Source organism: Pan troglodytes, chromosome 8 (assembly GCF_028858775.2).
Source record: "Pan troglodytes isolate AG18354 chromosome 8, NHGRI_mPanTro3-v2.0_pri, whole genome shotgun sequence".
NCBI classification, from domain to species: Eukaryota; Metazoa; Chordata; class Mammalia; order Primates; family Hominidae; genus Pan; species Pan troglodytes.
The window spans coordinates 104691422-104705489 of NC_072406.2; the positions used below are offsets into that span (position 1 = coordinate 104691422).

Here is a 14068-nt window from a genome sequence, read left to right on the forward strand (position 1 = left end):
TGGTCTCATGCCCCCCAAAATAGGCAAGGTTAAGAGATCATGTAAGACAGTAAATGGGAAAAAGGTAAAGTTATATACACATGTAAAAGCAACTGTCTATTTGTTTTACAAGGATGTTCATCGGCTTGGAAGCTATTACTACAGGAAATCCACATGGTACAATGAGATCTAAAGTCTAAAGAGCTGAGTGGAGGTTTGAATCTGCTTCCTGGATGATCCTGGGCAAACTATTCAGCCTTTCTGAGCCTATTTCCACCTCTGAAAATCTGGGATGATGAAATTTTTTATCACTATCCTCCCTGTTGAAAGACTGTGGGCTGGGTGCAGTGGCTCATGCCTGTAATCCCAGCACTTTAGGAGGCCAAGGCGGGTGGATCACCTGAGGTCAGGAGTTTGAGACCAGCCTGGCCAACATGGCAAAACTCCATCTGTACTAAAAATACAAAAAATTAGTAGAGCGCAGTGGCGCGCACAGGTAATCCCAGTGACTCCAGAGGCTGAGGCAGGAGAATTGCTGGAACCCAGGAGGCGGGGGTTGCAGTGAGCCGAGATCGCACGACTGCACTGTAGCCTGGCTGACAGAGCGAGACTCTGTCTCAAAAAAAAACAAAAACAAAAACAAAAACCCTAAAAAACAATAGGGGGACCTGCTGAGTCCCCTGAGTCCCTCCATGTATCATGAATGAGAGGACGACTGTCCCAACTCATAAATCCTGGAGTTGTTCTGTTGCTCTTGGCCTCTGTGTGGGGCTGCCACATCGTCCCTGAGAACAATGCTGACTGTGCGGGCTGGACCACTGTCCTATGCTGGAAAAGTGAGGAACAAGCAGATTCCTCTTGAAATGCCTGCCTGAGCCAACTGGCCACTACATGAGTAGAAAAATTATTTTGACAGGGATCAAGAAGACAGAGATTGAACAAGATATTATCTGCCTAAACTGCAGCTGGAGATGTGGCAAGAAGATATAAGGACTCATTGTAGAGGAGAGAAATATTTTTTCTGTCCTTTTTATTTTCATCCCTGTAAGGGCAGGAACAAATCTTTCTGGGTTTGGAGTCAGTGACAATACTCACAGCAAGGAGTCCAACATCAAATACTGAGATTCTTGTTTTACAAAAGTGATCTATTCTTAAGGTTGTGAAATTGAGTCTTCTATTTGACAAAAATCATTGTTACCCAGAAACACTTTTAAAATGTTAATATAATTCACTGCTTTCTGCATTATGAACAATGAAAGCAAGAAATCTGGTCAAACTGGGATGTTGAGAGGTAGGCTGAGGACTGGCCACTGTACTATTTCACTAAAACTGGAAAAATAATACAAATGTAGACTCCAGAGGTGAAATTCAGGTGATTTATTGTAAACAGGATAACCCTAGCACTCCACCATACTGGCTGTGTCACATGCTCCCTCTTTCACATCAACTGGTCAAAAAAGAAGACTTTCTTAAGAAGCCTCAGGTAACTAATAACTTAGTTCCACAAATCTCATTTACTAAGCACTGCGTAAACTGCAGTATCTGGGGTAGTCTGTTATTGCTCATGGACTGCAGCTTGGACCCACCTAAATGAATCCATTAGTATGCCTGAGTGATCAACAGCAGCTCTAGATCCAACCTGGAAATTGGAAAATGCTGACGCATACCAAACAATTGCAGGTTCATGGAAGACTACATGAGATTGCTCTCAGATTTCTTCATGTGTCATTCTCATAAAAAAGACACTTAAATTTCACCCATTTTTTAAAAAAGAGCTAAAAGTTACTCAATAGCACATAATTTTCCACATAAAAGGTAGGTGGATTTTTATTTACTAGTACAGTGGTGGATCGGAACACTCAGGCCTAATTTCAGATCTGTCTTGTATATACTTGCAGTTTAATGAAAAGCTGCATAGTCTACAAATACATAAAACCAGAAGGAAGTGATGATTTCACACACCTTCTGATGGATAAAGACAGGCTTCATATAAGGAGGTTCTTGAAGGTAGGGATAAAAAGATGGTTACAGCACCACATTGATCTGACAGTAGAAATGGAGCCCCGCTTTTGAAAGCAGCCCCATAGTTGTGACTATATCGTTCTTGCCCAAAATTGAGATTTGGAAAATGGCAAATGTAAAAACTTAAGATGTGAAAAGGTATGACTTTACAGAAGAAAGTCCTAGCCAATCAAATCATATGGGGAGGTAAAATGTCCTTCAAAAATGCCATTCTTTACTTTGCCTGAGTTAGTGGATGACAGGGCCACTTACTGTTACTAGTGCTTGTATATGGAAATATATTCACAATTTCTCTTGAAGCAAGTTTTAATAACAGTAAATATTTCAAAACAGCTGTTAAATCTACAGTAACAATTTCACCTAAAATAGTATCTCATGAAAAAAATATTTTTTTAAAAGTCTACTCCAGTCATCATCTGTGTTTATATGTTTATATTTATATATTCAAAAAATAACTTAACATTTAAGGCAAGATTAGACTGGTAGCAACAAGGGATTTTAGAGTTTTATGAAGACCTGCTATATAAGAATGCAAGGCTTTACTTTTTATATTTCCAAAAAGGTGGCTTTGTATTGGCTGCCTTTTAAATTCATAAAGGGGCAAGATATTTTGGTTCACATACTGACTGCAATTTCACTGTAATAAAAAGTTATATAGGTGGTTACAAAAAGCTGATGTTGGAAAAGCATGTCACACACTCAGTAGGATCTGAAGTTGACCCTATTTGTACGTGTTAAATAAATATGTTGTGTTAAAGCAATATGTTGATGAGGAAAAGTAAAACTCATGGAACACTGCAAACCAACTATGAAGAAGTAGGTCAATATAATTCAATCAGAATGAAAGAAACCACAGTAATCCTGAGAAATTCAGTTTAGGACAAAATTGATGTAAGGTAAGTCTGTATTTCTAGCATTGTAAATAAGTAGGGTTTTCTAGCATTTTACGAGTTGGCATAAAAAACATGTTCAAATTTTATAAAAAGATTAAAACCATGCCTTATATAACCAGCATTTCACTAATAAAAGATGACATTGCTTTATCATCTGCCAAATGTAATGTTTTCCACTGATTTACATGAAACCATCAAGTAGAAAGCAAATTCGAGGATCAATTTTTAAAAAGTTATTACCTTTCTAAATGTTGTGAAGCCTTCTATGTCAACCTAGGAGGCTTTTAGAAAAGAGCTAACTTTTAACTTTCTTCGGACAAGTGACTATTTTACAGAATAGGGAAGGAAGATTCTATAGGAATATCATTCATTTTAAGCATTGTTATATTGGGGAAATTTCTCTCAGTAATCAAAAGAAAAATTTAAAAATATTTAAGAGGCATGTAGTTAAAAAATATTCTACATCTATAAGATTTTGTAATTTACTTTGGATTTATAATATTTCTACATAATGACATTTGACAATTTTTTGTTTGTTTCTCTAATAGTGAATCAGAAACTATTAAAGTGGCCAAGATGATTTTCTTAGGCTCTGGAAGACTCAGGAATGCATCCACTTGCACTTTCCCATGCATGGGGAATCTTCAGAGTTTTGCAGCCATGAAGTTAATATGCGGTTTCACAAGGGGAAACAGTGGCAGACCACGCTTGAATTCGGTCATGTTCTGAATCACTTCAGGCTGCAAAGAAAAAAGTTTCCTTTTAGTGTATTTAACCTAAACATCAGAATAAGGACATCAACTTTTTTTGGCGGACACTGGGAGCATGCCTCAGTTCTACTTAATATACTGTTTTTTTGTTTTGGCCTGAGGCCGCTCTACCTAATAACCCATGTATCTTGATCTGCTGACCTTTCTTCTGGATCAGTATGTCTGGAGGGTCATGAATTGGTCTGTACAAACCTATGGTAAGTGTCCTTAGTCCTTTTGGTTTTCCTCTGGGCAAACAAGGGCTGGCTCACCAATGACTTAGAGGCTTCGCATCAAGGCTTCAGCAGAGTAGCAGAGGCTTGTGTGCCCACCCACAAAAAGCCTAGTTACACTGCCAGTTTCCTCCTCTTGCAAGCTAATGTCAATCCTTCTAGATGATTAAAATACGCAGGTAACATGGGAGAGACTAAGAAGTCTCTCTCCAGTATTCAGTGCTGGGAACAGATGTGGCCAGAAATGATCCATTGCAAAATAACACAACTGTTCAAACAGGAGGCAAAGGCAGACAAGGGTAGAGGCTGAGTGACTAGATGTTCAGGGTAGAACTAAAGTAGAAGCTCCAACACCTGGTGACCTGAAACTTTTAGTTCATCACTTTTAGTTCCCAATGAACAAGCTTCTTCTGGCCGGGCACAGTGTCTCGTGCCTGTAATCCCAGCACTCTGGGAGGCCGACGCAGGTGGATCACTTGAGGTCAGTAGTTTGAGACCAGCCTGGCCAACATGGTGAAACCCCATCTCCACTAAAAATACAAAAACTAGCTGGGCATGGTGGCGTGTGCCTGTAATCCCAGCTACTCAAGAGGCTGAGGCAGGATAATTGCTTGAACCCAAGAAGTGGAGGTTGCAGTGAGCTGAGCTGAGATCGCACCACTGCACTCCAGGCCTGGGTGACTGAGTGAGACTCCATTTCAAAAACAAAAAACAAAAACCAAAAAAAACCAAGCTGCTTCTTCTAAATAGAAAGTCCTCTGTCAGTACAATCTAACATAACGTTATATTTCTTACTTGTGGCAAGGCTGGTGCTTGTGACAAATTTATGTCATTTTGACATGGGAACTCTCCAACAACAGGACCTATAAGAAAATAAAAGGTTTAGTACTTTGTACTTATTGATACTATCACAAAAGAACAACTAAAAAAAACTAAACCAGACTCAGTTAATTAAAAACACCGCACCAGCCCCGTTCATGTACTTCTCAGATCCTCTAAAGGTTGCCTGCTACCCAACGCCTTAAGTACTTGTCCTGCCTTCTATCCAGAGCCACCCAGTGATGGCTCATGATATTCCTGAGGTCATAAAACTTTGGCCACAGCAGTTTTAGGGCCCAGGTCTAATGTGACTTTCTGTCCACCCAGAAGGACCTTGCTAGGTTTCTAAACTGTTAGTAAACTTACTAGTTTTACTAAACTGCCCAGAAAGCAAGGGAGTTAATGGCCACAGGACAAACTTTGGCCAGTAAAAGCCAGGAAACGAAAGGACTGGGAAGTTAACTTGCTTACCCATACTCCCCACATGCAGTGGTTCATGCAGCCTGTTTGAAGACGCCCCAACAGCAAGCAGCTGTGTTTTCCTGTGATGCTGTGGCTAGCTCGGCATTCTATCACCTGGTATTGCCTCTCTCCTTCACTACCTCATTTCTCTTCTCCCCTTATATCTGCAGACCTTATCTCCAGTTTCCGTTCTCTACCTCTTTTACTTTCTGGTGTTCTATAAGGCATGTAGCTATGACAAAGGCCAACCATCAGATGGCTCAACATGAGCCTAAAAAGGCAACATTTGATACTTACAAGAATCCATTTCCCTGGCAAGAACATGGACGGATACCTTATGTCTCCTTGGAGCATCTACTGCCAACATTTCCTAGGCACAAAGAAGAGCAGGGTCACCCTTTTGCTCCACTAAAGAACTTACAATGAGGTGTTCTCTGATGACTATGAAGAATCAGCTGTCACACAGTCAGATATAGAAAAGGTGCTTCCCTTTCTGGCCGGGTGCAGTGGCTCATGCCTGTAATCCCAGCACTTTGGGAGGCCGAGGCAGGTGGATCACTTGAGGTCAGGAGTTCGAGACCAGCCTGGCCAACATAGTGAAACCCTGTCTTTACCAAAAATACAACAATTAGCCAAATGTGGTGGCACATGCTTGTAATCCCAGACACTTGGGAGGCTGAGGTGGGAGGATTGCCTGACACAAGGAAGCAAGCTTGCCATGTGCCGTGAGCCGAGATCACGCCACTGCACTCCAGCCTGGGTGACAGAGCAAGACTCTGTCTCAAAAAAAAAAAAAAAAGAAAAGAAAAGAAAAAGAAAAAAAGAAAAGATACTTCCCTTTCTTTCCCCTCACTTACACTATTTTATTTAAGCTCTAGAAAGATTTAGCAAGGCACGCAAGAATTATTCTTTTTTTTTCCTTTCCTTTTCTTACTCTAAGGAAAGAATTATTCTTAACCCAATTTTATAGATGAGAAAACTGAATCCAAGGAGATTAAAAAACTGCTCAAACTCCTACAGCTAATAAGTGCCTGAGCTAGGATTAAAAACCTAGCCTAGTACTCACTGGGATGGACTGTGCAAGGCTGCACTTGGTGATCTTTAGTGTCTACAGAGACAATGGTCTGAGCTTAGTCAGGGACAAGCACAATGCCTGCTCCTCTAAGAACCTTCTCAGATTCTGCTTGTAAACTGTGGTTCATCTACCAAAAGAGAAAGGAAACTAACAATTACTGAGTCCTGCGTTATATCAGGCACTCTCCTACGTCAGCTCACTTAATTCTCTGTGAACTAAGCATCATGATGATTCTTACTTTAGAGGCATGGACTCTAAGACACAGCAGCTTACATGAATTACATGGGTCACACAGTTCATAGGTGATGGTGTCAGAAGCTAGAGTCTGCTTGCTCTCTCCATTCCACCATGCTGCTTGGAGGGATTCCCCTTAGTTACTACCATGAATGCCAGCAGTGCTAGGCTGGCAGGTGGATCCTGTGGGGAAGTATGTCCCAACCTTTCCCTTAACAGCAGACTTCTACTGTCTTTTCTAAAGGGGTACAAAATTGTGACAAAGTTCCTCTTATTCCCTAGCCACAAGCAACGTTTCATATCCTTAGAGGAAAGAAATCATCAGCCAAACCAAATCCACTCAACAGTTATTTACTAATAACTGTTACTAGTTACTAGTAACTGGGCAGTTACTAATAAGCCTGGTCCTATGTGACTGCAAGGAAGCCCTGTTGATGTTGCACAGCAATCCTGCCCATGGCTCCCCACTCTACTCCCCGCCAGCAGGCAAAACAGCCCAGATTCTCACAGGCCTGCTCTGACCTCTCCACCCTCTTTCCAGGAACTCAGCCCAGGTCTGCCTCTATTAACATGTAGTACCTCATCTAAGAACTTCATCTTACTGGAGTAAAAAGTTTGCTTCCAAAGATCTCTTCTCCATCTCTTGTCACCCAAACCTTCATTACCCCCTTGTCTACCCACATCAGCAGACAGCAGAACACCTTCTCCAGTTTCAGATTGTTCCCGATTTTCTGACCAACTCTGGACAATCCTCATTTTTCTAAAAACAAACAACTGCACCTTCTTGCAAACTATTAATATGTTCTAAGGAACACTACAGTCCTGGGAGATATTTATAGGTATTCTGTGTAAAAGAGGATGCATGGTGAAATCAGTTTAGAAAATGTTAGTCAAAATTAAATAAATGCAGGCTAAAGTCTTTACTGTGGGACTTCTTATAATTTCTAAAATACCAATACACTCTGATTCTCTAAGAATGCGAATAGTCTTTCCCAAACTTGTATGGTCATGAAATCCTTTTCCTAGGTACCCCTATTAATATCTTGCATATCATGGAACACAGCTAGGGAAATGCTGTTCCAGACTTAGCTTAGGCCTGGTTATAAATACTCTCTCTGTTTTTTTTTTTTTTTTTGAGATGGAGTCTCGCTCTGTCGCCCAGGCTGGAGTGCAGTGGTGCTATCTTGGCTCACTGCAACCTCCACCTTCTGGGTTCAAGTGATTCTCCTGCCTCAGCCTCCTAAGTAGCTGGGATTACAGGCATGCACCACCACGCCTGGCTAATTTTTGTATTTTTAGTAGAGACGGGGTTTCACCATGTTGGTCAGGCTGGTCTCGAACTCCTGACCTCGTGATCTGCCCACCTTGGCCTCCCAAAGTGCTGGGATTACAGGTGTGAGCCACCACGCCCAGCCCCTCTCTCTTTTTTTTGAAACAGGGTCTAGCTATGTTTCCAAGGTTGGTCTTGAACTCCTGGGCTCTAGCGATCTTCCTGTCTCAGCCTCCCCAGCAGCTGGGACTACAGGCTATTATTGCAAAAGAACAAGAGTAATTTAGATGAGACACTTCTTTTCCTCTATACAATGCAAAGGAAGCCATGAGGTAAAGAAAATCACTTGTCCAGCCATCCATTTTTGTAGCCAAAATGGGTCAAATCTCATTGCTGAAAAAGGTGCTTTCAAAATACTGGCTTCTGCTGCTCAGTTCTGAAACTATAGTCTCCTTTTCTTATTGTTAAGGTGATACCAGCTATATTAATACTTGTTTGCAAACAGCCTTAATAATTTTGCAGAAGAGTTGCTGGGAGAGGTGTAAGCAACTCATGGGTGATACAAAATCACCATTTTCCTCAAAGAAACTATCAGCACCTTTGGGTCAAAGACTGTTACTTTTTCCTTACCCTCTCACTCAGCACTAGGAGTGGTGAATTAAATAAACATTAGAAACCCTAGTACAGGAGAAAATGTGATCAAGCCTCATTGTACCACTAACTTCACAAAGTCATTCTAATGAGAACTGTAAGCACTGACTCCTATGCTGGTAGCTATAGTACCTCCCTAGAAAAAAATACTGTAGAGTATCTCTCTAAAAGGATGTGGGCACAGGGCAGGACTGAGTCCCCGTCCAAACAACATAATGACAGATACAAACCAGAAATGGCTAGAACATTAAGGGACAATTCTAAGGTACTATGGTAATCACAGAGTATAATTTTGCTCCTTATTTTGAAAAATAGGCATATGAGTATTTTACACAAACCAGAGGCCCCAATATATTACAAAAAACATATGTAACACTTTAGGTGCAATTCCATTGCAGCACAAATTTTGAGTTTTTGCATTTAGCATACTTATTACACATTAATATACCTACTTAATGGAAATTTTGCTATCCTTCTTAGAATTTTTATATAGGGGAAGATTTAGATGGTGTGAACCTCTTTTTTTTTTTTTTTTTTTTTTTTTTTGAGACAGAGTCTCGCACTGTCTCCTGGGCTGGTGTGCAGTGGTGCGATCTCAGCTCACTGCAACCTCCGCCTCCCGGGTTCAAGTGATTCTTCTGCCTCAGCCTCCCAAGTAGCTGGGATTACAGGCACCCGCCACCATGCCCAGCTAATTTTTTTATTATTATTATTTTTAGTAGAGACAGGGTTTCACTATGTTGGCCAGGCTGATCTTGAACTCCTGACCTCGTGATTCACCCACCTTGGCCTCCCAAAGTGCTGGGATTACAGGCGTGAGCCACCATGCCCAGCCGGTGTGAATCTCTTAAAGCTTGCTGGGAAGACTTTAATGGTGGTGCCTCCCTTTCTTTTTGATAGACTTCCTAAGTGAGCGCAAGCATGTAAAACTTATAATATCTCTGACCACAATTCAAAGGTGAGTAATCATTTATTTTAAAAAGCAGCCACAGTGGCACCTAAATGGGTGAAGATAATTTATAGTTGTCAGAGCTTGGAAAATAATCTGATTCTCAAGTTCTTTTGTTTTCTTTGTTCTTCCTTCCCACCAAACAAGCTCAGCAATATTCTTTGCAGAGTAGGGTGGAGAACAGAGAGAAGAAACTGAAAGGGTGCCTAAAAAGGTAGATCTGGAAGTCAGGAAGGGCTGTCACAGTCCTTGGTTTAGAGCATGGGTTTTGGCTTCCTTGGGCCACACTGGAAGAAGAAGAATTGTCATGGGCCACACATAAAATACACTAACAATAGCTGATAAGCTAAAAGAAAAAAAATTTGCAAAATATCTCATAATGTGGGCTGTACATGGCCCGCAGGCTGCAGGTTCAGCAAACTTGGTTTAAAGGGAGAGGAAAACAGTACTTGGTTCAATAAAAACTGTCTTTATTCTAAAAGTCATTAAGCGTTTGTGTCAAAAAACTCAAATCCACAAAAACACCTTCATAAATCCAGCCTGAATGGCTTCAAAGCAGCAACACACAATATAGCACATACAATAGGTGTTTTGGTTTTTTTGAGGCACAGTTTCGCTCTGTCACCCAGACTGGAGTGCAGTGGCATGATCTCCACTCACTGCAACCTCTGCCTCCCAGGTTCAAGCGATTCTCATGCTTCAGCCTCCTGAGTAGCTGGGATTACAGGCGTATGCCACTACGCCCAGCTAATTTTTGTATTTTTAGTATAAATGGGGTTTCACCATGTTGGCCAGGCTGGTCTTTAACTCCTGACCTCAAGTGATCCTTCCGCCTTGGCCTCCCAAAGTGCTGGGATTACAGGTGTAGGCCACCATACCCAGCCCTATAATACTTTCATATCAGTCAAAATCTAAATATATGAATTTGACTTACCTTGTAGAATTTGATGATATCTTCCTTGGTAAGTGTCTTTAAATATGCAACCTCAGTGTTATCTGAAAAAGTAATCAAACAATATTTTACTAACATTTTCATATGAAGCAGCCCAGAACAGTAAGTACACTAAATGACAATATACTTCACTCCAAGACTCTTAAGTATCCATATATTTTTTTTTTTGAGACAGAGTTTCACTCTGTCACCCACGCTGGAGTGCAGTGGCTCGATCTCGGCTCACTGCAACCTCTGCCTCCTGGGTTCAAGTGATTCACCTGCCTTAAGCCTCCTGAGTAGTTGGGATTACAGGCACAAGCCAACACGTCTGGGTAATTTTTATATTTTCAGCAGAGATGGGGTTTCGCCATGTTGGCTAGGCTGGTCTTGAACTCCTGACCTCAAGTGATGTGTCCACCTCAGCCTCCCAAAGTGCCGGGATTATAGGCGTGAGCCATCGCGTCTGGCCAAGTATTCACATTTTTTTTTTTTTTTTTTTTTGAGATGGAGTCTTGCTCTCTCACCCAGGCTGTTGTGCAGTGGTGCGATCTCAGCTCACTGTAAGCTCTGCCTCCCGGGTTCATGCCATTCTCCTGCCTCAGTCTCCCAAGTAGCTGGGACTACAGGCGCCCGCCACCATGCCCAGCTAATTTTTTTTTTCTTTTTTATATTCTTAGTAGATACGGGGTTTCACCGTGTTAGCCAGAATGGTCTTGATCTCCTAACTCGTGATCCGCCCGCCTCGCACTCCCAAAATGTTGGGATTACAGGCGTGAGCCACTGTGCCTAGCCAAGCATCCACATTTTTATGTGACCATTTGCTTTGATTTCAAATAAAAGTAAGTGGATGCTGGCTGGGCACAGTGGCTCATGCCTGTAATCCCAGCACTTTGGGAGGCCAAGGTAGGTGGATCACTCGAGGCCAGAAGTTTGAGACCAGCCTGGCCAACATGGTGAAACCCCATCTCTACTAAAAATATAAAAATTAGCCAGGCATAGTGGAGTGTGCCTGTAGACCTAGCTACTCGGGAGAGGCTGAGACATGAGAATCACCTGAACCCGGGAAGCAGAGGTTGCAGTGAGCCAAGATCACATCACTATACTACAGCCTGGGCGACAGAGCAAAACTGTCTCAAAAAAAAAAAAAAAAAAAGGCCAGGTGCAATGGCTCACACCTGTAATCCCAGCATTTTGGGAGGCCGAGGCAGGGGGATCACCTAAGGTTGGGAGTTCGAGACCACCCTGACCAACATGGAGAAACCCCATCTCTACTAAAAATACAAAGTGGTGGCACATGCCTGTAATCCCAGCTACTTGGGAGGCTGAGGCAGAATTGCTTGAACCCGGGAGGCAGAGGTTGCGGTGAGCCGGAGATCGTGCCATTGCACTCCAGCCTGGGCAACAAGAGCGAAACTCCATCTTAAAAAAAAAAAAAGTAAGTGGATGTACTGCAATGGGTAAGAGCCTTGGCTCAGGAGCCAGGCCAGCCTGGATTCACATCCTGGCTCTCTGGTTATGAGCTTTTGGATCTTGGCCAGTCACCTCAACTTTTCTAAGCCTCAGTTTCCTCATCTGGAAATTGGGGATGATAACTACTTAATAAGGGCTGCAGTGAGAATTAGGAAAAAGATACATGACAATAACACTGCTAGGTACACGGCAAATGCTCAATAAATGAGAGATAGTATTATCATTAATAGTGAATCCAACTGCTAGATAAATTATAAGTAGGCTGGACGTGGTGGCTCATGCCTGTAATCGCAGCACTTTGGGAGCCTGAGGCAGGAGAATCGCTTGAGCCTAGGAATTCAAGGCTACAGTGAGCTATGCTGACACACTGTACTCAAGCCTGGCTGACAGAGTGAGATACTTTCTGAAAGAACAAAACAAAAATAAAAATTATGGGTAAGGAAACTGAGGTCCAAAAAAGGTGTCTTGACCAAGATTTTTAGCTTGTTGGTGTCAGAGTAAGAACACAACCCACATCCCCTGACTTCTAGTACAGCTTAGCACAATCCATTGTTAATCTATGCTCTAGAAGCAAGGTGAAAGGAAGCTGATTCAAGACAGGAGACTTCAAGAATCACAGCTCTCCCAAATCTGAAAGGAGTGAAAAATCTTTGGAGATCCCTACAGGCAAATGTTTGAACTCCTGTGCCTCAAGGGCAGCATTTGCCTCAAAGGGGTTCAATCTGGTATTATCTCATTTTTTTAGTATTATGGGAAATAGATACTTAGGTATCTGTGATCAGAATCTCAGGATACACTGATGAAACAAAAATGTGAAATTGAATTATTAATACTTTATTGTGAGATATGGGTAGATCCAGGTCTAGGTTTGGAGGAAAAAAAAAAAGAGATAAGGTTTCTAACAGAAAACTGGGGTTAAATTAAGTAACAGTTCTTTGGAAGTGCCAGCCATCCCCCCACCCCAACTCCCCAAATAGGTAACGGAATATCACCTACAAAATGAATACCATTTTGTAGAATGGCCTTAATCAAATGTTACTTGAATGCCATAAATGTTGGAGCCCTAATTTTACCTTACCTCTGTCAAAATTATATTGCTGGGAGATGATTTCTCCCCAGTATTTAGCACACTCAGCAGATAGCTTCTTTGGTTTGTCTAGTCGACGAATTGCTAATGCTTGAATGTGTTTTTGGAAGGCCTCTTCTGTCATGTCCTCTATGGACTTTTCCATGGTAATTAAGAAAGCTTCCACTCTGCTTTCTAGGTAGTGAGGTGGCTTTTCTGACTGGATGATGAATCTCAAGCCCTGTATGCCATTGGCTCGACGTGGCCCGCTGAAGACGATATAGCCTGAAACACAGACATCAGCCAGTCATGACCGTGGCATTTGAGACCTGGGTCATTTTTAATCCTTCAAAAACTAACCTGTCTGAGCAAATAAAATCTAGTTTAAGGTTTTAGAGTATTCACCTCTTAAAGAAATATGAGCACTTAAGATGGTTTCAGTTCCTAAGGACAGAGCAGAAGAGCTCTCTGAAGAATTACAAAGTTGGAGATGACTTTTTCTTCTTCTTAGGAAAAAAATCCTATTCATTATTCAAACTCCCATCACTCCTCACTCTCTGTGAGTTAATCCTCTTCAATCTATGCTAAAGTTACTCCCAGAATATAAAATGCTGGACTCATTTTCATCCCTTAGTGACAGTCCTAGCTGTGTTTCCTTTAACATCCAAGTTCCGCATATGAACCTGGCTCTCCTACTGTATTTCTTGTTAGATAATCCATTCCTGAACCAATTAATTCAGAATGCAACTCTCTAGAGATCAAGCTAACTAAAAGTCATACTTCCATGTTATCTCATGAGGACATGCACTACCTTCCTTCAACACCTTTTCAAAACCAAGCTCTTGGCTTATCTCCTTCAGCTGCCCTGCCCTGATCTACCACCTCCAACAGCTGTGGTGCCTCTGGGTCTCACTTCTGAGGAAGTTTCTATCTTCAACATAGCCATTCATAGTTTGATTTTCTTTGAGATGGAGTCTCGCTCTGTCACCCAAGCTGGAGTCAAGTGGCGCGATCTCCGCTCACTGCAAACTCCGCCTCCCGGGTTCAAGTGATTCTCTGCTTCAGCCTCCCGAGTAGCTGGGATTACAGGCATGCACCACCACGCCCAGCTAATCTTTGTATTTTTAGTAAAGATGGGGTCTCACCATGTTGGCCAGTCTGGTCTTGAACTCCTGACCTCACGTGATCCACCCGCCTCAGCCTCCCAAAGTGCTGGGATTATAGGCGTGAGCCACCGTGCCCGGCCAATAGTTTGAGCTCTT

At 42.0% G+C, this 14068-nt stretch overlaps 1 protein-coding gene across 13 annotated transcripts in view; it reads right to left on the minus strand.

Moving 5' to 3' along the window:
• Positions 1-1341: 1341 nt before the first annotated feature.
• The window catches only part of IDE (insulin degrading enzyme), a 121965-nt gene continuing 109238 nt past the window's right edge, over positions 1342-14068 (minus strand). For 10 of the 13 annotated variants that reach the window (XM_009458941.5, XM_507922.9, XM_063781989.1 and 7 more), the window contains 5 exons: positions 12819-13091; positions 10271-10332; positions 5455-5527; positions 4672-4739; positions 1342-3634 (listed from right to left, as the gene is read on the minus strand). In XM_009458941.5, coding sequence (XP_009457216.1) covers positions 3539-3634; positions 4672-4739; positions 5455-5527; positions 10271-10332; positions 12819-13091 — 572 coding nt within the window. In that variant the 3' untranslated portion in view covers positions 1342-3538. The remainder of the gene's footprint in view (positions 3635-4671; positions 4740-5454; positions 5528-10270; positions 10333-12818; positions 13092-14068) is intronic. The other 3 variants (XM_063781993.1, XM_063781992.1, XM_063781994.1) reach the window with 1 other exon arrangement.